The 24774-nt window shown below is 38.9% G+C and overlaps 1 protein-coding gene across 6 annotated transcripts in view; it reads right to left on the bottom strand.

Moving 5' to 3' along the window:
* Window positions 1–24774, bottom strand: part of LOC139463935 (neurabin-1-like) — a 118530-nt gene that overhangs the window by 67584 nt on the left and 26172 nt on the right. For 4 of the 6 annotated variants that reach the window (XM_071245385.1, XM_071245386.1, XM_071245387.1 and 1 more), the window contains exon 2: window positions 5918–8305. In XM_071245385.1, the coding sequence (XP_071101486.1) occupies window positions 5918–7941 (2024 nt within the window). In that variant the 5' untranslated portion in view covers window positions 7942–8305. Of the gene's footprint in view, window positions 1–890; window positions 1090–5917; window positions 8306–11306; window positions 11328–24774 lie in introns of those variants that run through there. The other 2 variants (XM_071245384.1, XM_071245393.1) reach the window with 2 other exon arrangements.

The following is a 24774-nucleotide window of genomic DNA, read 5'->3' on the forward strand; positions in this document are numbered from 1 at the left end:
GCTTTTATTATGAGACTAATAGCTAGTTGGATCAAAAATCAATATGGCTCTCAGATCTGAACAAAGAACTCTCCACAATTTATAATCACAACCCTGTTGTCCCAATTGTAGTGTAACTAACACATGCATTCATTCAATGAGTTCACACAGTTTTTTTACTGCAAGTAGAATACCTTTACTTAAATCCCTTGTAAATGCAAGAATTTGTGACAAGATAGAATGAAGCCACATCAAATTCATATTTACCCAAATTATGAATATTTATCATATATGTTCTATCTGAAATCATGCTTCTTCAAAGCAATTTCTAACATGGCAACACTGAAGAGTGTTTGTTCTTATGAATATATACATCAAGAAAGTTTTTGTCCCGATTAGGAACATCAAAATCTTGCAAACATTAATATACTTCCTGGTGACACATACCACTCTTTGTCAGCTACAACATACTGTTTGAGAGATTTCCTCTCCAAAACCTATCCCAATAAATATATATTTAGAAATTAAGTGAGATAATTGAGGTTTTATGTGACAGAATATTAATCTAAGGATGACCTAAATCTATGTTTCTATGAGAGTTATAACAAGGGCCCCTTGACTTAAATTCTCAAGAAGGAATCCTCACTTTTTCTGCTATACAATATTTATCGAGACCCCTTTATATACATTTATATCTTTTTTAATAAGGTAACAACAAGGACTCTTTGACATAAAAAACTAGTTTCAAACAGGTACATTCAATATTCAATAAAAAATTATCTTCCTTATCAACTGTGAAGAGAGTGTTTATTTTTTATGAATATTGTAATATTTAATAGCATCATCAAGATTAACGTCAATCTATCATAAGGTATAATGAGTATATAAAAATCCAGTGTGTATTTACTTACAATTTGGGCTGAAGACAGCCTTCATTAAGACTGACCTCAACAAGTCCGACAGCCAGCATCAATGACATCTGTCAGCACATCCTTCTAACACACGCAACTCAATAACTCTCAACACTTAATTGCACACAATATCCACTGCCTATCCTGCACAATCCCATAAGACGGGCTGTAGTCGTTGTATCACTCCATTGTCATGCCACTGTATAGTATGGCCAGAATGCTGCAACATGGCACAGCCAGAAACCGATTCCCACACAAAGCCTGTTATCACACCCAGTGGCTAGAGTGTCGATAGCTCACGCCTGTGGAAATTGTCCCATTGAAATCTACATGACAAAAGCCGGTGATAACCACTGGTTTCACACGAGGGATGCAGGAGGGGACAAAGCAACACAAGCTATGTGACACAGTTTCAATGTCTATCGGTGATCTGACATTAGAAGAAGTTTCTCTTGCCCATTACACCCTACACTTAAAGGATTAGCTTTTTAATATTGTGATAGTCACCCAGTGTCAAGAAATAAATCTGAAATAGATTTATTTTCAATCATAGTAACCCATGCTCTGATTTAACAGAAATGCTGTTGTCCATATACAGAAGTAGTGCAGCTATTTTAAAGATAACCACTCGAGTCAAAACCTAATTCTTAGATAATTAAAAAAAAAAGTTTTAAAGTTTATGCTCTGCTTAAACAATTTGTTTTTCCATATACACATTTGAGTTGGAAGAAAATAGTATATTTACTAATGGTAATCATTAGAGTGTTAAAAACAAATTTTAATTTTAATGGAGTTTATGAAATTACCACAAATATTAAACAAAAATAAATGCTATATGAAGTCATGTATAACATTGCTCAACTGTAGCTACTCATGAAACTAGGCCAACAACAAACCAATCCTTCAATTATATTCACACCCTATCCGAGTTTCCGAAATCTAAAAAGATTTTACATCATGGGGATTGTTGCAAAAAAACTCTTTGAAATATTTAATCATTCGTTTCAAATTCTAAAATAAACTCATTACTCATGTTATTCTTCAGTTGTTTTATCTAAAGGCTTGCTGTTCCACTTTTTGAGCAGATTTCTCCAAACATGCTGAACAAAGGCAATATAATATTTATTGGATCTGCTGCCAATATGACCCTTTTCAATGCAGGGTGTCAATAGCATAATCAATAATGCATTAAACCAGTTGAAACATGATATTCATTTCTACAGTGATTAAATGACTCAAATATTTGCTAGCATTTACGCAGAAGCAGATTCTATCAAAGAGTTATAATGGAAACATTTTTCCCAAAGCTGTATTTTTCTCTCAAGCTGAATGTTTTTGTTATATAGAAATTAATTTTCTACTTTAAAAAGCCTTTACACATGCATGAGAGGAAAGCTACAGTGTGTCGGGATATATTGTGAGATGCGGTGACTAAATTGTCATCCATATGTTCAGTGGCAGAAATTAACCGTTACATTTACAAGCACGATGTTTCACACACACACCCCAAAGACATGACAGCTGTTTAAATCAGGTGGCTTTAATCAACATGTTAATGTGTTTCTTATGGGCAGAAACAAATTGGTCTCCAAAACATAACTTGTCAACATGTCCAAAAATGATGTGCACAGATGCATGAGCAGAAACAGTTATCTAGGATTCCAAACTAAGTGCCCTTTGCAGGCAATTGGAAAATTGGTTTTGTTCAAAATGGTAATTTTCTTAAAGTTCTTCTATTCTAAATAGTTAAATTCAGAGCATGTTTACACTGTATTTGAACACTGTATTCAATGTAATAATGTGAAAATAACCAGTCTTCAGGGAAATACAAATTACCTCTGCAAAGTCACAACAATGGTCATAACTATACAAACATGAATTGGGAATTTCTTAATTCCAACTTTTCAAATATTTGCTGCAGAATTGGGGCCAAGTTTCATCCCCTGATCAGGTCAACCTAAATCCATGAGAGTGAGTGAGTGAGTGAGTGAGTGAGTGAGTGAGTATGGTTTTACGCCGCTTTTAGCAATATTCCAGCAATATCACAGCGGGGGACACCAGAAATGGGCTTCACACATTGTACCCCTGTCGGGAATCGAACCCGGGTCTTCGGCGTGACGAGCCAACGCTTTAACCACTAGGCTACCCGACCGCCCCTAAATCCATGAGAACATAACTGTTCATAAGTGCCAGAGTTCCAGACAAGGGACATCAGGAATGTTGTGTCTGTTCACCTGTACTCCACAATAAACATTTGATGACGACATCCTTCTGGGGGAGAAACGCTATAGTTGTTCAAGAGTTATGTCCCTTCACCTACCAACAGCCAAATGCCCGTGAAGGATGTGTACAAAACATATCTAACATTCCTACTTACATTTTTTCAAATACCCTGCCTATTACACCTTTTCATGAACCCTTCATTAACTCTGATGTGTTGTAACACCTACACACCAGTCTGTGTGAACAGTGAACAGAACATCTAACCAGTTTACCGCTGGTAGACAGAATACCAGTTTACTCTTTTACCACAGGTGCCAAGAATTTCAGATTGGTCTGTATTTTAGGCCCCTAAAAATAATTATTATTTTCCCAAATGTCCTATTTTTTCAAAATTGGTATTGACACAAAAGAATGTCCTGATAAAAATGTACAAAAATCATGCAAGTGTTGTAATATAAGCTAAATGCCTTTGTCACACACAACAAAACCAATGAAAGAATTAAGTCATCTAGTTGAAAACCATATCAGCGTAACTGCAGTGTAACAGTTCATTGCTAACTTTAGATAACAGTATGTTCAACAATTCTGTTACTTAGAACTGACATAGCAGAAAATCAGAATTTGCTAAGAAGGCCCAGATGTAAAAAGGATGAGCTCTCTGGTCAAAGGGAAATAACTCTGGCAGCCTTATCTGATCTCTTTGTAAGCTCTGCATGAGTCTCAAATAAGAATTCATGATTAGCACAGAAACGATTTACCATATTAATCCAGTGTTTCCGCTGGCTTTTGAAAAATTTGAACTCTATAAAAATTACCAATCCCCACTAATTTTTGTCAGTCCCAGCTTTCAACAAATTAAAAAAAAACGTATGAAAATTACCAGGTTTTAATTCCTTCAACATCATGTTTAATACAATGACGTCATCTCTGCAGTAACTTAGTTAGATCTACACGTCATTCACACAAAGTCCAGTCACGAATTTCTCTTTTTTTAAATATTTCGAGACTAAGTCGCTAAAAATAAACAGTTAACCTCGAAGCAAGGCCAAATGTTATCTCCTTGCACGTAAATTGACAAGGGGAGACCCTGATGGTGACAACAAGCTGACTTTGTACGAAAAATATACTAATATGAATATCACCGATGTTTTGTTCAACAATAAAGATTTATAAAGTACTCTATTTGCTTGTCCACAGGGAGTGGTAGTCAGATGAATTACTGGTCCACGCCTAATTATACCGGTAAAAAACTGGTAATTACCGGTAAACAGGAACACTGTTGTTAATATCATTTGTATCATAAGTATCATACTTGATGTTTCTTCATACCTGTTCATGTTTGGATATTATTTAATGATAAATTGAAATGACCACTGTCTACACCTCTTCACAGACTGACACAGTGCTTAGAAATGTGCAATGTCATCTTTTGCGTGTGGAGGTTTCTTATACTTGTATCATGTGTATAATGATCTCTGTTGATCTTTATTGCCAGGTTCAGCTATGCTCAACCAGGTCCACAAAACTGCTGATGGCTTTCTTATAATCTTTAAAACAATGTGTGCCATTACATCTATAAAATGATGTCATAAAAATATTTATTGTCTTTTAATTGTTTTAATAGCTTGGCACCCGTTGTTATTATGAAACATTGTTGCATTTGCAAATTGACGAAGTGTTGTTCGAGTCGGTATCTGAGTTGAAAGTTGCAACTAATACAGCATTTGCTGCACCTCACATTAAACACATCACTGAAATTGAATATTTGTAAACTGATAAAAGCTTTGTGTACGTAAACAATGCCATGGCTCTGAAACTGTTTTAATCTGTGCAAACACATCCCTAAATTTATGATGAACCATTTCAGGCTAGTAAACTAAAGTCTGGGCTAGTTCGGTCAAAAGATATTGGCACAGACTGTAGATGACTACCAGTATAAACATTTCCTTCTTCCAGGTTTCTGTTTCATAAAGCATCATGTCAGTCTAAAAAACACAGTTAAGTCAAAATTGTAAAAACCAATGTAAGGTTACTATGGCGAAATAACTATTTCAAGAAAGTCTTCGTAGGGCTGGTTGCATGACAAGAAAAATAAAGAAAATAATTTAAGCATGCATGGATATAAACAAAATAATTCATCTGGAAAGTAAAACTACATATTATTTGAAACAACAAACAAAATAAAATCATGGTAAATGTAAGAGTACAATAAGAACATTCTAAATGAAGTATATAATAAATATTAAGAAAATCTATATTAAGAAAATGTCTCATACTTGTCACAAGGCCTTAAAAATCAAAAGCCTTAAACTTTAAACATGCTTCTGAAAAACATGTTAAATAATTAAACATTGAGGGGTCACAGCGTAGAAACACCATAGCAGAAACATCAAGTACCTCCTTGGCCAGTCTTTTTCAAAACTAGGTATTTCATATTTATGGACTGAAGTTATTAGAATTAATTTTTTTACCTATCAACCTTAACTTGGTAAAAAATCCACGAGTGAGTTTATGCTTTACGTCACATCGGCAATATTACAGCCACATTGTGACGATAAAAAATCTGTAACCCCCCAATAAAAGAAAAAAGGCTGGCCTCATGTTCTATCTGCTCTGTAGTCAGCAGTATCAGAAATTGGAGGGAAGGGGATTGTGTCCCGGAAGTTTGCTGCTATATATTATCTGAATCTGGGCACCCCCAAATCTTTCACTCTTGACATTAAGGTTATAACATTGATGCTTCACCATCTCATCAACACAGAATCAAACACAAAATCATGACTGATAATAAATGCTGAACCTACGTTTGGTTGACATAGATGTGGTCCTCCGGGGAAACAAACTCTACTTCTCCAGTCGCTTCATCAAGGTCATCTGTACTGTCACTCCGTCGGTCCCAGTCCGGGGTCGGTAGATGCTGCTCAACTGATGACGATACAGTAGAAGTAGTTGACTGGACAATAGTCTCTGTGTTCTCTGCCATAAAATCCTCAGGTGATTTAGGCTTTGGTGCCGGTGGAGGTGGAATAATAGGCCTCTTTGAGTTCAGGGTAGCATTTGGGGGCTTGTCAGGGGGTGGAGGAGCTGACCGTCTTGGAATGGGGGTGGGCCGAGAGGATGAGGATATTGACGAGGAGGATCTGGTGAGCTCAGGCTCACTGTCATTTAGAGATGATCCTGAATTGGACAGATGTACAAAAGCATTACTGATAACAGCTTCAGGCACAGAACTAGAGCTACCATCACCTGTATTTTCATCGAGTGATGAAGTCTGGTCTCTACTACTGTCCTCGTTTAAAGATGATGAACGGACTCGAACCTCACGAACATCTTCTTGTTGTTTATCAACATCCCACGATTGCCTCTTCCCACGTGAAAAGTCATCCCGTCTTTGATTTAGATCCCATGATCTTCTTTTCCCCGATGGTTCATCATCTCTGTTTTGGAGATAGGAGTCGGCCTTTTCTATGGCTTTCTGAATATCTTCTTTACTTAGCCGATTACTTTTTGACACACTGTCCTCTTTCTTGGCCCGCATCATGACCGCAGGAGCTTCTGAATCATTTTGTTCATTAGCACTGGAATGTGAATTTGAAAGACTTGAGTCCTGATCGTATGATTCTGCCTTACAGGATGACTGTGCAGCATAATCAGAAACATCACTGCCATGTTTAGATCTGAAGTGGGAACGACTTGGTCGAGTCCAACCAGTGACACTTGTTCTTTCGGGATCGCTGTTGGAGCGATCTTTACGTTCCTCTCTGTCTTCTAGCCAGCTTTTCTTCTTGTCGTTCTCTCCATTGAGCTGAGACGTTCTGTCTCTATCTGGAATGTTTGCATTGTCCCTGGTTTCATATCTCTTGAGCCATAAAGCACCGCGCGTTGACGATGAATACGATGGTGGAGGTTTATGATACGACTGTGACACTGTGGAAGACACTTGTGCATCTGTGATGTCAGGCTGAAAACTAGGGCCTGAATTCGAACTCCCATGAATTGATGATAAGCTATCACTGTCTCTGAGGGAATCACCTTTTAACATTTCTAAAGAACCACACAATTTTTGTTTGCTTATACTGTTGTCCAAGTTAAGGATCTTTGAATCAAGTTCAGTGGTACTTGATGATGATGAAGTTCGACCCATTGGGTCGTAATCGAACGACTTTCTCGGTTCTGGGCTGAGAGGTTTGTGTCGTTCTGGGCTCATGGTTTTGTGTCGTTCTGGGCTAGATGGCGATGTACTGACAGGTGACAGAGTAGGGGGTGTGTGAGAACGACCAAGACGATTCGGTGACGGTCGTCGAATCCGAATATTACGTTCACGTTCTTGTGCAATTTTATTTTCCTGCTCCATACGAGCAAACATATTTCTTGTGTAGTTAAATCGCTGTACATGATTGGTTGCTTCTAGGAGGTTATCTGAGGGGGATATTTCTGCAGATTTTGAGGTTGGCGATATAACATCCGATACTCGCTTTCGTTTGATCTCTGGTGATTTATCCAAATCACCAAGAGGCGTAGGTTTGGTGTCCCGCTGCCAAGAGTTGCTCGTTGACGACGGAGCACTGTGAGGCTTCGTCAGTTTGATCTCGGGTTTTGAAGATGCTTTGTCCCCTGACATACTAGCCTGAAACATTTCTTTCATCTTGCTGACTTTGGAACGAAATCCACGTAATTGGTTTCCACCTTCCTCAAATTCAGTTTTTGATAGATCTTCTGGAGGCTGATTTTCAATATTTTCACGTTTCAAACTCCCACTTCTTGTACGACTCGCCTCCAAAACGTCCTTCCTGTCTGATGACGACGTGACAGCACCTGTAGCGGCCATGTTTAATCACATAATGCTGATGACATCATTTCAAAGGAATCACGGTAATACTAAACTAGTGATTTCCTAACAAGTGTTCAAGTGGACAGAAACATTAAAACACAATGATTGGGTGCCATTTGATAACAATTGCTTCAGTGTAAAAGGTCCATTCCATACAACTTTACATAGTGGGGTATTCACAGACACAGTGCGGAAGTTCCAATCACTGGCAGGCAAGGTCACATGGTGGAGTTGAGCATGTCAGTTGATTGTCTTTCTCGGAGGTGGTTATCGGTTTTCTCAGAGGAGTGAACACTGATGTACTGCCCCATCATGTCAGAGCGGCCATAGACGAGTCAGTGTCAGACTTTCTTGTACGGGCCTGCAACAAACACAACTTTGTAAGTTTTTGCAATAATGTAAATAAGTTCAAATGAGTGAGCGAGTAAATATAGTTTTACACCACTTTTAGCAATATCTGAGCATATCCCAGCCATATCCCCCGAAATGGGCTTCACAGACAGTTCCCACATGGGGGAATCAAACCCGGGTCTACGGTTTGACAAGCTGACGCTTTTACCATTAATCTTCCCCGAGAAAGAAATTACGATCACCTGAAGGCCCAAGGCTAGCGGAAAGTACCTCAGGCTAAGAAAATAATAATTCTACTCATTCGTAAGCTGTAAGTTTCTTGACACATACTGTAAATTATCTATCATCCTTTCAATTCCTCACTAGATATTTAGCACATTTCAAACCTTTCTTGTAATGAATATTGTACTTAATTTCACTAAATCCATATATAGACTGTTTCTTAATATTTGTATTTCTTTATGGTACATTAGAGATTGAAATTTTGCAAGTTTTCTTATCTTATAAGGATTAGTAAACTTTTGCAGGGCGAACAGAAAAAATAACTCCATTAGCCCTGTGGGGTTGTTTGGTTTTTTAGTTACTTTCCATCCCTGCTATTCCACTGCCCAATAAGGGTTAATAAAGGCAGACATTTTCACATTAACTTGATTAATATATACTTCAGATAGCATAATGCAGTGCAACAGTGCAGATCTCATGTATGTATGTATTACAACAATCTACTTCCATGTGACTGCAAAAATCACCCTTATTGCTTATTCTACACACAACAAAAACAACCTCGTAACTATTTGATAGATTTTGACAACACCAAAAAATGACAGATTGAAATATGGATTTGATATGATTAAGCAATGATATCATCATTACCAGTTTATTCCATTTGTATTGAGCAAATTATATCAACACCATGTGAAAAAGCATCGTCAAAACCAGAGAATGATCAGTCTTGATTATCTGTGGAAACAGATTCCATGGTAAAGTAGTGGTGAAATATTGATATGAATGGATCACAGAAAATCAGTGATGACACCAGGTGTTTGCGAAAAGGGTAACCAAGTCTGGATCGTAAATCACTAACCCCACCCACCCCCTCACCCCCAAAATAAATCTAAGAATATTCATAAAAGCCAGAAAATTTATAAGACCAGAATGTAAACACTGAATATTTCGACTAACAGTAATGATTACAACAACTCAAAAGACGCAAAAGACAATGAGTATAATACTCTATGAACCCAAAGAAGTCCAAACACGTCAATTAATAAATCTCAATAAACATGATAAAACATGAACAGGAGCATTGAAACAGTAACCTACCATTTAAAAAACAGACTTTATCTAACAGTGTAACGGTAAATATCCTCATGAAAACGTCTGATTTTTTAAGCCAACTTCCCGGTCAACTATACTGATAGTAAGAGGAGCCAGGTCAACATCTACTGATGATAACGACATGATAGGAACATTGCAGTTCATATAATTAGAAAGGAAATAGGATAAGACCACTCATCGCGTCACGATCCAGATGTCGTGGACACATGAATATCATATGTGTCATAATTAAACCGCTGATGAACTGTGAAATCCTACACTTGACACATGTCTGTTAGATCTATACAGAAGCACGAGATTCCATATTTGGACTGCACGGCTGATGGCTTGTAAGTTAGTGAAAGAGTGAGTGAGCGAGTGAGTTGGGTTTAACACCGCTTTTAACAGTATCCTAGTTATATCATGGTGTGGGAGGAAGGCCTGTGATGCAGGTCTTAGATGTTTACCAAGTATTCCAGCCATGCAATGGATAGTAGGTGTCAGCTTAATGTAGGAGGAAAGCCTGAAGTAATGCAGGTCTCAGACGTTTACCACTTTGGTGAAACCCACGAGCACGGGTATTGTGCTGACAAACATAGAAACATAATCAGGGCGAACCGGGATTCGAACCCACAATCATAGGCTTCTGGCGTGCCCAAGGGACGCAACTCTGCACAGTGAATTCTAACTAAGGTCATGTAGATCGGTAAGCCAATGGTTGATAGCCCGAGTAAAGAATACAATCTGCAACCATCTGATAAACCACAAGTTTACTCTGACAACTGATAACGTGTTAGACAACTATTCTGCTCCTGCTCAACATGAAATATTGAACATAGCATTTGATTCTGACACAAGCAGATTGCTGTCACTATCAGTCATTGTCAATTGAATCAACTCAAAGATGTGTGTTGGGAGATAACTCTGATATTCCATTCACATCACCTGTGCTCTACTAACATTATGTTTCTAAAATGAAACACTTTTGTGAAGACTTTTAACATAGAATTTAAAAATATGGAGCCATAGAATGTCTCTTTATGTTTAGAACAGAAGACATTACGACTTCTTATAGTCCTGCACCATGACCGTGGAATATATTTATTTTATGAAAAAATAATAATCTAGAAATGCATACAAAAGCAAGTCTAGCCAGCTCAAGCTAGCTCTATTCCACAAAATCAGCATAGGGAATTTTTTTATTTTTAGAGTCAAGAAGGATATTGTGTAATATAAGATTTCAGAGACTAAATGTTAGTCTAGACTTCGTACTGTTGAGCTGCGTAGGAGTCATCAGACATTTTTGTTTCAAGGTTTAAGGAGAGGCAACACCTGAGCTTAGAAGTAAGGACTTAGGTGATGAAGAGTGAGGTAAACTTTCCCATCACATCAGCAATACATGGTCCTAATGGCAGTAAGCTCTTCCTAAATGACACCTGATCATTGTATCGCATACCACACATGAATGCTGTGGCATATGACACTGACGTTATGCAAACAGTCATATACCTGATTCATGTTAAAAATAAGCAATCATCAATTCACATGGACATCTTGTCGAATATAATACCCAAGGAGTTAAATTAATATTCATGAATAATAAGAACATTAATTGATATGAATAAATAAAGCTATCATCTACACCAAAATGAAATTGTACAGCTTGTTTAAAATTGGGACTTAGATTTTCTTACTTGTTAAAAATTGCAACCACCGAAACAATTAACTTGATCCTATTTCCTAGTCTCTGTCCACAATACTTCAAGGGCTGATCAACTACATCTGTCAAGCATCCTTCCATGAATATTAAAGTCCATCACAAAAGCTCATATCAGCTGAATGACAAATTCACTGCATGCCACCTGACCTCTAACCTCCCTGTACATTCCCAGCATTCCAGTGACACCTGCCAAAGCATGTTCATATTTCACTCCCACCCCACATACTTCCAGGTATGTCAACGTACTGTACACAGGTGTAATCACATAGCTGTGGCTAGGGTGGGTTCAGGGAGAGAGAGTTCATGGGGGGTGAGTGCAGGGGGTGCGAACCGGGAGGGGTGAGTTCAGGGTGTGTGGGTTCATGGGGGGTGGGTGCAGGGTGTGTGGTTTCAAGGGGTGTGGGTGCAGGGCTGGTCGGGACCGGGAGGGGTCAGTTCAGGGTGTGTGGGTTCAGGGTGTGTGGGTGCAGGGCTGGTCGGGACAGGGAGGGGTGAGTTCAGGGTGTGTAGGTTAATGGGGGGTGGGTGCAGGGTTTTGTGGGTTCACGGAAGGTGAGTTCAGGGTGCTTGGGTTCATGGAAGGTGAGTTCAGGGTGTGTGGGTTCATGGAAGGTGAGTTCAGGGTGTGTGGGTTCATGGAAGGTGAGTTCAGGGTGTGTGGGTTCATGGAAGGTGAGTTCAGGGTGTGTGGGTTCATGGAAGGTGAGTTCAGGATGTGTGGGTTCATGGAAGGTGAGTTCAGGGTGTGTGGGTTCATGGAAGGTGAGTTCAGGGTGTGTGGGTTCATGGAAGGTTAGTTCAGGGTGTGGGGGTTCATGGAAGGTGAGTTCAGGATGTGTGGGTTCATGGAAGGTGAGTTCAGGGTTTGTGGGTTCATGGAAGGTGAGTTCAGGGTGTGTGGGTTCATGGAAGGTGAGTTCAGGATGTGTGGGTTCATGGAAGGTGAGTTCAGGATGTGTGGGTTCATGGAAGGTGAGTTCAGGGTTTGTGGGTTCATGGAAGGTGAGTTCAGGGTGTGTGGGTTCATGGAAGGTGAGTTCAGGGTGTGTGGGTTCATGGAAGGTGAGTTCAGGGTGTGTGGGTTCATGGAAGGTGAGTTCAGGGTGTGTGGGTTCATGGAAGGTGAGTTCAGGATGTGTGGGTTCATGGAAGGTGAGTTCAGGATGTGTGGGTTCATGGGTGGTGAGTTCAGGGAGATCGAGTTCATGGGGATTGGGGCAGGGTGTGCGGGCCCGGGAGGGCTGAGTTCAGGGTGTTTGGGTGCAGGGTGTGTGGGTCAAGGGTGTGAGTTCAGGGTGTGTTTGTTCAGGGTGTATGGGTCGACATTTCAACATCACACCACGTAACCTCATCCCCACCTGAGTCATAAAATGAGACGTTAAAAGATGGTACTTTTTGTTACCCTGCCTGTCGCATGGCATTAAGGGAATAAAACAAGAACTGGTTGGCTCGGAGTCAGTACATTCTGTCTGAGTGACGTATCCATGTTAAACTGTGGCATGATATCTCAGGGATTGATATTTCAACATCCCATGCCACCAGAGTACAATGATCCAAAGAAAAGAGTGAATGTTGTTTTACACCAAATCAGCAATAGCCATCAGCCTGTAAACAGTCTAATCGTGGCCACCAGTGGTTGATAGCATGAGAAACAATCCATGTTATTGGAGAGCAACGACCAGTGTACAAAATAACTGCCTTCCCACTATGATGACTATTGTGGATGGTGACATTTCTGTCAGGATAGGTGAAATTCTACCTGCCCGAACGTCAGTTAAACATTCCATTGCTCCACTGACACTAACAAGTTTGAATCAGACACTGGCAGTGACTCAATTACTTGAGAGCAAGCACTACCATTGAGATTATAAAGCTGTAAATGTTAAATCACAGAGTAAGGAATATCTGTGAAAAATTATAATGATTATCTACTCTGGCATGTCGTTACAAATGGGGCCTGTAACTTTCAAGTAGACTAGTTACATATATTATATGAGTCACCACCTGCCTGGTTTGTAGGCAGTAAAATTATTTCAGACACTGGCAATGACCCTTCATTTGCCAGGTTAAACGTTAATTGCAACCACCAGATCCTCATCAGCTAGCAGGAGGCCTCGGGATGTATTCTGACACTGAATCTTCAAGGGGAAGTTGGGCAAGGAAAAAATATTGACAACATACCATGCTTTCTCAGTCTACTGGTGTATGAATAAGCAACATAAAAATATCCACTTATTTACACCACAGAAAAAGGAAATGAATGAATCGACCAGATTTATCAATACTGACCAAAACTAACAAATTAATCATATTATCCTGAATTTCTTGATCCTATTAAGATGATCAATGAGTTAATGAGAAGCTGTTAATTGTAAATTAGCAGTGATATGAGCTTCCATATCACCAGCCATCATCATATGCCATATTAACAGTTGACAGTCATTGCCACAAGGACCTTTAGAACATTTCCTGCTTTCACACACTGATGTGGGGTACAAATAAACTTTGTCATGCAAATGAAGAGAGTTTAATTCAGTAGTGTCATTAGTAATGTTTATCAATATTCCTGCAATGACACTGCAGTGGAGATAAGAACTGCTTCACACACCAAGTCCATCTTGGGATCTGAACCCAGGTTGTGAACAGCTCTAGCTTACCCACATGGCTACCCCATCAACCTTACTGTTAAGGAGGTTTGATTTATTATGTTGACCAGATTTCATTTTAAATTCAACCCGTGAAGATCCAGGTTAAAATTGGTCTTCAGCAACCCATGCTTGTTGAGGCGACTAACAGGATCGGGGTCAGACTCACTGACTTGGATGATGCATGTCATCCTATCCCAGTTGTGTAAATCAATACTCATGATGTCAATCACAGGATTTTCTGGGCCAGACTTGATTATGTACAGACTGCAGTGATATCTCTGGTATATTGCTAAGTGCAGCATAAAACAACAAACAAACAAATCCTTTCAATTTCACAAGTTCCACAAGTCTCATACTCATAGTACCTGCGACAGTCCCTTGACTAAACAGACTTGCAGAATGTTCTATACATCATCAGCAGTCCCCTGACCAAAGGGTGTGTCCCACACTGGCTCATCAATCATCCACTGTGACATTGACAACTTAGGTCATGTCCAGCTGCTGTGAGGTTAGCAATGGGCTCAAGGTTTGGACGAGGGAACAAGGTGTCTGGCTACATGCCATGCATTTCCACCATGTCAACACACCTTGTACTTCATAGAACAGGTTCCAACTCACTGGTTTATCATTTCAGTCAGTGGGTGTAGCTACAAGTCCAAGTCTAGTAAAAACAATCTCAGCTTTTCTCATGACAGCTCTATGTAATGAGTGAGGGGATGAACAGTTTTATGTTGCCTTCAGCCATATTCTGTTTCATGGTGAACATGGTGAAGGGACACCAGATATTACCAAACTACCCATGTGGAAATCAAACCAAGATCTTCCTTGTGATAAGTCAACATTTTTACCACCATGCCATTAGGAGCAAAAGCTAAAATGATGAGAAAGGACAAGTTCCTGGACTGTAGACTCAATATTTTAGACAAAAACTGACATTAAATATGTCATGCAAATTATATCTGGAAAAAAATGAACTTACAGAAATTGACTAGAGCTTGATAAATTAATTTGATCATCTATTCAGAATTTGAAAAGAAAATTTGTGACAAGGAGAAAGAAACCTGATAATGTTCTCATAGGTACCTGAAGAAAGTCATCCAACTTGCTTCAACCAGAAGCATGACCAAACAATTACGCTGAGCACCAACCACTGAAATATTTGCACTAAGAGCCCTTTAACACCGCTCCTCAACAATTTTAATACAAAACACTTCAATCCCCAAGAAATAACACCGCTTCAGGAACACACACTATTTACAGAAAGAAACATCGCAAGAAACTCTAAGGTCAAGTCTAAATATGACAACTCCAAGTGCTGCTGGTGAATCCATACGCTCCTGGGGAGATCTCCGCATCGTCTGCATCCCATAATCCAAGGATGTCAAATGTTCCACTAATCCGGAGATCAAGTGATGTGCCAGAAACTGATCCCTAGACAAAAGCTGATTACAACGATCAACACTGGTCACTGTAGTCCACACAGCTTCCCACACCTTGCTAGCATAGTCCCAGGTCGGAGCCTTCTCTCTGGGAACAGCAGGCTTAAAGCACAATTTGTAAACACGTCTAAACTCTGAGTGATACAAAAATTATATTAAATCAGGTGCAAAGAACACACAATTCCATCACTTTGTTGGTGTAGTCACAAATCCAAGCCTTCTCTCTGGTAATGATTGTTTGTTCTTTAACGCCGCACTCAGCAACATTACAGCAATATTACGACTGTCTGTAAATAATCCAGTCTGGACCAGACCATCCAGTGATTGACATCATGAGCATCAATCCATGCAATTGGGATACGATGACATACATCAACCAAGTAAGCGAGTCTGACCACCTGATCCTGTTAGTCGCCTCTTATGACAAGCATAGTCACCTTTTACGGCAAGCATAAAACTTAATATTTAATAGATATGAGGTTATCCCCATCTTTCTTCAAGTTGGCGCTTACCATGCCATCAGCAGTTTTCTGGTATACCCTAAGGATACAAACATAAATAGAAATGATCATCCATCAACAAATATCAGCTACCTTTCAGACTGAGTAAACCATGCCTTCAAACACACAGGGTAAGATTAAGTCATACCAAGGATTCATAAATCTCTTTCTACATTTTGAATCTGATTAATGTTATCATCATAAAGAAATAACATCTGACGAGGCATCAAAATCAAATGTACTAGCAGCAGCACCACCATTCCACCAGACTTCAGCGGTAGAAACTAACACTTTAGTCCACTTGTCCTTACTATAAGATATGGGGCGGTCGGGTAGCCTAGTGGTTAAAGCGTTCGCTTGTCACGCGGAAGACCCGGGTTCGATTCCCGACATGGGTACAATGTGTGAAGCCCATTTCTGGTGTCCCCCGCCTAATATTGCTGGAATATTGCTAAAAGCGGCGTAAAACCGTAATCGCTCACTAGTATAACATAACGGAAATCCCTTTAAAAAGGCAAATTTCTACTAGTCCTTATCATTGCTTATGATACCTTAACTATTGTGGAGTTTGGCAAGGACTACAGGACTAGTGCCAATTTCTAACGCTGAGACTTTTTTAAATATATTTTTAACGCTGAGACTTGTCTTTCATATATTTTTCAGTAGATTTTAGTAATGTTGCATATTAACATACCGACTATTACTTGATGAAGACAGAGCGAGAGGGAGATCACATTCTGTAAGTTTAGGCACTAGTCTGAAGCCTATGTCTAGTAAAATGTGGGGTAAGTTCAGCTGGTTCCAGTTCATATATTAATGCTAAAACCTATTGAAAAAGATGACACAAGATGGGTTCGTCCTTGGAGCAGTAGTTTGGGCATGGATTATAGTACCCAGCTTCTTTTGCCCACAAACTCTCCTACAAGCAGACCCACCACAAAGTTCACCACCTTTTGGAATTTCATAGAATGCATGTCAGACAATCTCCAGTCCTCTTCACAGCTTGAGTTTGCACAGGAGACCAAGACTGTAATTCCCAGTACCTCGGAGAATGTAGCGACTGTGTCAGTGTCATTCACAAAGCCCCATACCACAGTGAAACACCCCCCACACTCTACACACTTTCCTCTACAGCCCATCTCAATCCCAACGGTCAACATGTCCAGTCAACATCACTGACCTCCCATCTTGGTGTGACAACAAAGTAAACCTAACTTGCTAATTGCTTGACTGTGGAGATTTTATTAAAGACCACTGGCCAACTAAGTAAAGGTGTAGGCTCTAAGAAGGCCTAGGATAAACCGTGACATGAAATTGGTCCCATTATTATAGAATGGGTTGGTAATCTAGCAGGCACTGACATTAGGATGAGAGTATCTACCCAGGTCATGGGGCTATAACTAGAGTCTTAAACATACATTAAAGTCTTACAGTATTGGTATGTCGACCGCCAGCTGATGGGCCTGGGTATGTACTCAGTAGGGCTGGGACAATACACCAACTGTGCGATCCGATACGTATCACGATACCTTGCTCACGATCCAATACATATCACGATACTTGTATGCGCTCGTATCTGTAGTGCGTAACCCATATTTTTCATAGACAGGATATTCAAAGACCTGGAATACTGATGATTTACAGTTGGCAGTGTCAAGTATGGCGAAATGGACGAAAATATTTACTTTTTCACTACCTCATCATAATCCCAATATTGCTATTGTGAAGACTGGCTCATGGATAACAACTTGTAGTGTTTCATCCATTTCCTGAAGTCCAATTTTGAAAAATTGCATTTGATTTCCTGAAACTTGGTAGTTTTGAATTCAGTACTCTATCTTTATGTTTCCAGAAAATAGTGACAAAATCTGTCATCCACAGTTTTATCTGTCATACACATTTTTAGGAATTAAGAGAGGCCTCTTTGTAAACACCTTTGCAATAACACTTTGATCTAAAGAGCAGCTAAAAATATTACTGTCAACATTAGGACATATGACCTCATGACTTTCATCTCCAATTTTGAACACTGTTATTACAACACAGACCGTTAATAAATGAGTAGCCGAAATTGATATGTCACCTTAATCTTTCAACAGTGTCCTTGATCATGTTGTTTATTTCCAAAATTTTACAGGATATACACTTTGAATATATCATTTTCAAACATATCAATACTCCCAAACCGAGAGTAAGAAATGCATTAAAAATTTCAGAGATGAAACAAGTCAAACCCCATAATAACTTGCCAACCATTTACTTTTCAAATAAATATCGCCCACACTGTGTTTGATTTCAGGCCCACAAAGATGTTGTGTGTTTAGCAAGGATCTCCTGTCAAGATTATATTATTCAGGTCATAAACACACAAATTACCTGGGTTTATTCCAAGCTTACCTTGGCAGCTACAAGCAGACAGACAAGGCTTTAAATATATTGCATTGGAATGAGCAAAGCTGAACTTCATTTCAGCAAACAACTATGATATTGGGCATTCTTTCCTTACGTACTGTTTGCCAATTTCAGAAACAGAGATGCATTTACAGATAGTGTTTACAGTCTGGAGTCAAATTGCCAATAAAGAAACATCAAAGAACTCATTTTAAAACAATCTCAAATCTAAAATAAAAACTTACATTCATCCTTTTTGTCTTAAAATAATAATCAAATACAGTGATCCCTCGCTACAAAGCTACCTTTGGGGTTCAAATAATTGAGGAGTGTTATAGACAATCAGAGGTTTAACGGAGGTGGAGTCAGTTGTAGTGAGTGAGTATGGTTTTACGCCGTTTTTTGCAATATTCCAGGAATATCACTGCAGGGGACACCAGAAATGGGCTTCACACATTGTACCCATGTCGGGCATGACGACAAATGCTTTAACCACTAGGCTCCCCGTCCGCCCCGGAGTGAGTAGTAGGGACTAGATGACCAACACAACAGTACATGCTCTGCCTACCTAACACCAACTATGATGCACGTTTCTGGGTTTGGAAACAGATTAAAATAGTAGTTGTTTATGATTCATAGTGTAAAAAAAGATTTATCGAGTGTTATGCTCTCAGTAAAAGAGATACATTGTATCCCATCAGCAAATTCAGGTGAATGAACCGGTATAACAAACTTGGTCAATAAATATATGAAATTTGATATAAAACATCACTAGACATGGTGATTCAACACCGAAATTGCATTTCCTGCTCCCCAAGGCATTGTTTTATCAGCAGAAGTTTATGATTACCTTCTGTATTTTCTCGTAAACTAAGCCTGTAATAGCAATCAGCTGTACACACGTATTCTCCCAATCTACTGGTGATTCGGTCAAGAACTAGCCAATGATACAACTTCCAAGAAATTTTATGCAATGGTCGGAAGAAATTGTATCTGAAATGATTATATATCCAGGAATAACATATTCCAGTATCGTATTATTTTAGGTGCAGCTTTTACCATGTTTACTATATATAGCTAAAATGATAAGAATCAAAAGTGTAGCACTTTGGTACAACTGAGTGCAAACACAGTATATTTTTTACGGATGGAACAATTTGACCAGCGCTAGATGTATTTTGATTGCGATAACGTTATGTTGACGTATAATAGTCAAAGTGCCACATATATTACTTTTAATGAGTCAAAGTATGGCATTTATGATATATGTATCCATTCTCTGTCAACATGCTGAACTAAAGTTCGGTTCAAGGCGTCACAAGCGGTAATCTGATTATCATGATTATGGTTGCTCTAATGAACGGTGAGTTGTGCGATTACTTCACACACGATTTCACTGAAATTAATGCAAACAATATTGAAAGCAATTTTGAATAAAATTAATAAAATATACAAACGCAAGTCCAGATATACAATGAACACGTTTTTATAATCACATAGTGTAATAATAGGATTATTTAGCGTATTTCAGTTTAGATTTGTTGACTGGTATTTCCACTGTTACATGCACGTGATGATCAGCTGGTAATGTCTTTTGTGATGGAGAAGAAACGATGAGTCAGTGTAAAACTTGAGTTCATAAAAAAGGTAAGTAAAGTTTGGGAGCCATGCATTTCGGCACGCTATAACCATGTTAGCGTTATATTGAAGGAAGCAAAAGCGAGGAAAAACTGTTTTCAGATTTTATCTCATCCAAAACTGCTGTCAGTACGACACAACTATTAAATACAATCAATGTAGGTACTTGTTACGATAAAAAAGCATCTCTATTTTTCCTTTTATATATCAAGATAAATATAACATGAGATGGATCATAATAAATTTGCATGACCCCCAAATGTATAGCATTATCTACCCTGAACATTCTGTTTGCTTTTGAAACTAATCCAGCTCATTTTATATAAAGCAATAATGCTTCTAAACTTGTCTCTCACAAAGTACCAGAGCACTTGTCATAAACCGTGTTCACCATTACAAAATGCCAAGAGGTCTAGGACTTTCATTTTGCCATATCTTATTCTTGTCCTCTCCAAAATCTTTTATTTTGAACATTAGAGTCATAAAATGGATCCCTGACATTTATTCTGAACTTAACAATGCATAAGTGTGTTATTTTATCTTACAAAATCTCTAAATATCAAGACATTTTGAAAATAATACCTACTTGCCAGAATATCCTGCCCATTCTGAAGACACTACAACACTGGTCTATATATACATGTTCTAATATCTACTGCACTTCAATCTCACTCGATGCAACATAAACACAGATGGTCTCTCCACAAGTAGACATTCCTACACCAACTGCACACCTTAAAACCACTCTCCTCAGATCATCCCTCCCTTTTAACTCAACAGTCTACCAGTGATCGCTGCATTCAGTCTCTGTTTGCACATAACACCAGTGCGAACTCAGGGACTATTTCCACTACTTCAACGTCCAATCTGAAAGATTTTTTGTATGGTAGAGCGCAAGCATTAGGGTTCATTTCAACAAAAAGGGATATTTTTTGCTAACTTCGACTGACAGCTGTTTCTTTTTGAGCATGGCAGTTGCTAGAACTGGATCAGCAGGAATTTCAGCTCAGAAAGAAGCATAAAACGTTTTGAGACGAACGTTTAAGAACCTGCTTGTGTACTGTGGCTGCCCAACAATACACACCCCAGTACGTGACAACTGTCGGACACACGGCTCGCTCAGTGATCATGTTGTGAGTGTCAATGGCAGTTTTCTACAAAGATGGTGAGCACACACTGGCGCATTCTCGCCTGCAGCCTACCCATGCAGCCACAATACCTGGTGCAGGTGACGAGGCGACACAGCTACCACATCGTGTGTTACCTGAACGTGGCCCAGGTACAACAATGGCTGCTTACAGTCTCTCAAGGTGCTTCCAAAACTCTGAAAGCTCCAAAAACATATTGTGACCAATATTGGGCTAATAACTAACAATAATATTTGTTTGTTTGTTTTTTAACGCTGCCTTCAGCAAAATTTAAGGGCGGCCAGAAAATAATCAATGCTGGACCAGACAATCCAGTGACTGATATTTTGAGCAACACTTCCAACCAGCATAGGTTGAGAGGGAGACAAGCTTGTACCCAGTCTGGAGGATAATTGCATTTCACCAAGTCAAAGTCAACTACTCACCCAAAAAAGATGAGAAGTCTAAACTGGGTATTTTGATAGTGAAAGTCTGTCGGTGTGTAAATAAGACAGCACTCCTAGGATGTGGTGGGGCTAATTTTAGAAGGATGTTCTCATGGTATCACAGTTTATCTAATATCCCAATTCCCTGATCATCAGGAGATATCAATCTTATAATATCCCAATACAACACAATCCTTGCTCAGACTGAAACTGTCATTTGTTCACGTCATTCACGTTGTTCATTCATTCATGAGTGAATGACAGATAGTCTGTGCCAAAACCTTTTGTGCACGGAGCAAAAGTGACAAAAGTCGCATCCTGGAGTAAGTGAGTGAATTTTGCTTTACCCCGCATCAGCAGTTTTGCAAAAGAACAGCAGAAAGAAGTTCCCAATATCTTAAAATCGAGTCAGTTTTCTCGACATCAGATGTTATACTATAGATTCCCCACCTAGTTCTGTTTCTCTTTCAGAGGAAGTGATGTCTTAACATTTTAAAATTAATTTTAAAATACCTTGTTCAGATTATTTTCTTACCCTGTGAATGTGTACGAAAGTTCTGCTCCTCACATGTAACATTACTTGATAACCGAGGCATGCAAACAGACTGGCCCACACTGAAATGACGGATACTGCTGCAAGTGTTCTTATTGTACGAGAGTGGAAGACAAAGTGTTTCATGTTACTATCAACATCCTCATCTACTTACAACATGTACATGACAATCGAAAGACATTTCCTCTCCCATGCATAGTTTCTATTAACATACACAGTGATATGCCATGATATACACAGAAACGATAAAAGGGCATATTATATAATTTCTACAACTACTTAGATGCAGTAAGGCATATATATAACTAGGACTAGCTATTGATACAGATCATTGAGATCGATAATCGATAAGAAAATATCGATCAGTTATCGATAAATATTGGAGAAGTATCTTTGAGCAAATATGCAAAAATAATTCCTAAAGAAATCAACCTATTACACTCCACTGGTGAGTGGTGGCACATGTATTCAGAGATTACTTTGTGGACATTTGAGATATAACAAAAACAGTTACTTTCCATCTTCAGCAATTAACATTATTGATAATAACAAGTCTTACCAAAACAGACTGAACTTTATTTCATCACAATAATTTATGTAAGGTATTATCGATGACATAATTTTCATATCGATAAACGTTCATATATCTTCCCATCGATGATAATTCCAATCTATTTTGCCAGCCCAACATTTAACCCTCTCCATTAAGCAATCTCATTAGAATCAGATCTTAATTCTCGCTACTGCTAACAAAGATGTCAGAACATGCTATTACAGGTCACGTCAAAACAACCTTTCTCGAACTTCAACCGACCAATGAAATGACTAATGGGAAGTTGCCAGTCAGAAAGCAGCTTTCTTGAGCTTTAGTTTCAAACTGGCGACATCTATTCCAGACAATGCTTAGAAAAATATTGACTCAAAATTTAAAAAACTGGACGAAAGAACATTCTAGAATCCTAATCGATGGCCTAGATTGTCTGGTAGTACTTCTCACGGGTCGCTCGGAATATCCTGTTTTTACCTTTTTGAGGTTGCATGATAAGGAAACACATTCCGACTGTATCTGGCAAGCGATATCTTTAACTTTTAACTAACATAGTCTGTGATACAGACCCTGAAACAAATATATCCAAACCAGTCCATGCAAGTCTATGATAGTGGGCAAGGCTAGATTACTGCAGTATCTTAAAATGAAGAGCCTCTGGGTTCCTTTTTATTATATTTTATAAAGATAATTGAACAACTGTTATGATATGTTCATTTCAGAGACTAGATGTTAGTCTTAACTAAGGATCAAGACAACACTAAGGTACTCATGTTTATAATTGGTTGTCTTGTCAGGCTTGCTTACTTCATTGATATGTGTCATCATATCCCAATTGCTTATATTGATGCCCATGATGTTGATCACTGGATTGACTGGTCCAGATTGATAATTTAGAGCGCAATCAAACAAACACGTCAACGTAGGCGACGGAAGATGAGCCACAGAACTGAAAACAGAACGTTGCCAGAACAAAAAAGAACTATTTCCTAAATTGAGCTTCTCTTTTGTCAGGTTGGAAAACCTGGACATTTTGATAAATCACCAGCTGTTGTGAGGTCACATCTTACTTCAAGCAAGGTATAAAAAGCATGTGCAGCATATAATCAAGCCTTGCTCCAAGTCTGTACTGAATGGATGTCCATGGATGTATAGTAATTCTATCCTTACAATAGGCAAGTCTATATACAAGCATACAATATATATAATATATAAAATGATATAAGCAGACAGTACCTCTGAGGATGCCAGTCTTGTAATAACTTGCTCTTATTATTCATATTATCTAGGAACTATGATCTAAACTCATAATCATTGCCTTAGAGACTTGTGCAAGTCTACATGTACTCCCATGAACCGCACAGCCTGTAGTGTAATTATCGGGACATAAATGTCCTCCATGTGATCCAGCAATGATCTCTGATTGGACAAGAACCTTACACGTAGTGCTCCAATACCTCATCTGCCACTTAGGAAGACTGTCAATCAATCATTCAGTCACTTCTCAGGATTGAGAGGAATCCATCAGTTCATCGAAATCTTCAATGCCTATACAGAAAGTTCGTGATTTTTAACTATAAGGTCCACCATCAACTGAGCATGTTTCACTTGTATCATACATATTAATAAACTAATATTATACCATGTTTCAGACACTCTATAAAACTGTAAGGTACAAAGAATAACTGTGTTTGCTACTAGCCCTCAGGCTTTCACATGGGACAGTGGCTCATTGTTTCACAAAAAGTCCTTGATTTTTTTTCACATTTAGTGATAAAATAAAGGAAGTCCTATCGAAACTTCATAAAATCATGAAACGTCCTGATACCATTTGTTCCCAGCAAAATCACAGATACATACTACTCAGAAGAGTGAGTGAGTGAGTTGGGTTTAACGCTGCTTTTAACATTATTCCAGTTATATCACAGCGTGTCAGCTTAATGTGGGAGGAAAGCCCGAAGTGATGCAGGTCTAAGACATTTACCACTTCGGTGAAACCCACGAGCATGGGTATGGTGCTGACAAACCTTGAAACATAATTGGGGCGAACCGGGATTCACACCAAAAATCAGAGGTTTCTGGCGCGCCCAAGGGACGCAACTCTGCACAAAGAATTGCAGCGCCTTAGACGACTGGGCCACCCGTGCCCCACT

The sequence above is a fragment of the Haliotis cracherodii genome, unplaced genomic scaffold, assembly GCF_022045235.1.
Source record: "Haliotis cracherodii isolate W230 unplaced genomic scaffold, xgHalCrac1.p SCAF_16, whole genome shotgun sequence".
Classification (NCBI taxonomy): domain Eukaryota; kingdom Metazoa; phylum Mollusca; class Gastropoda; order Lepetellida; family Haliotidae; genus Haliotis; species Haliotis cracherodii.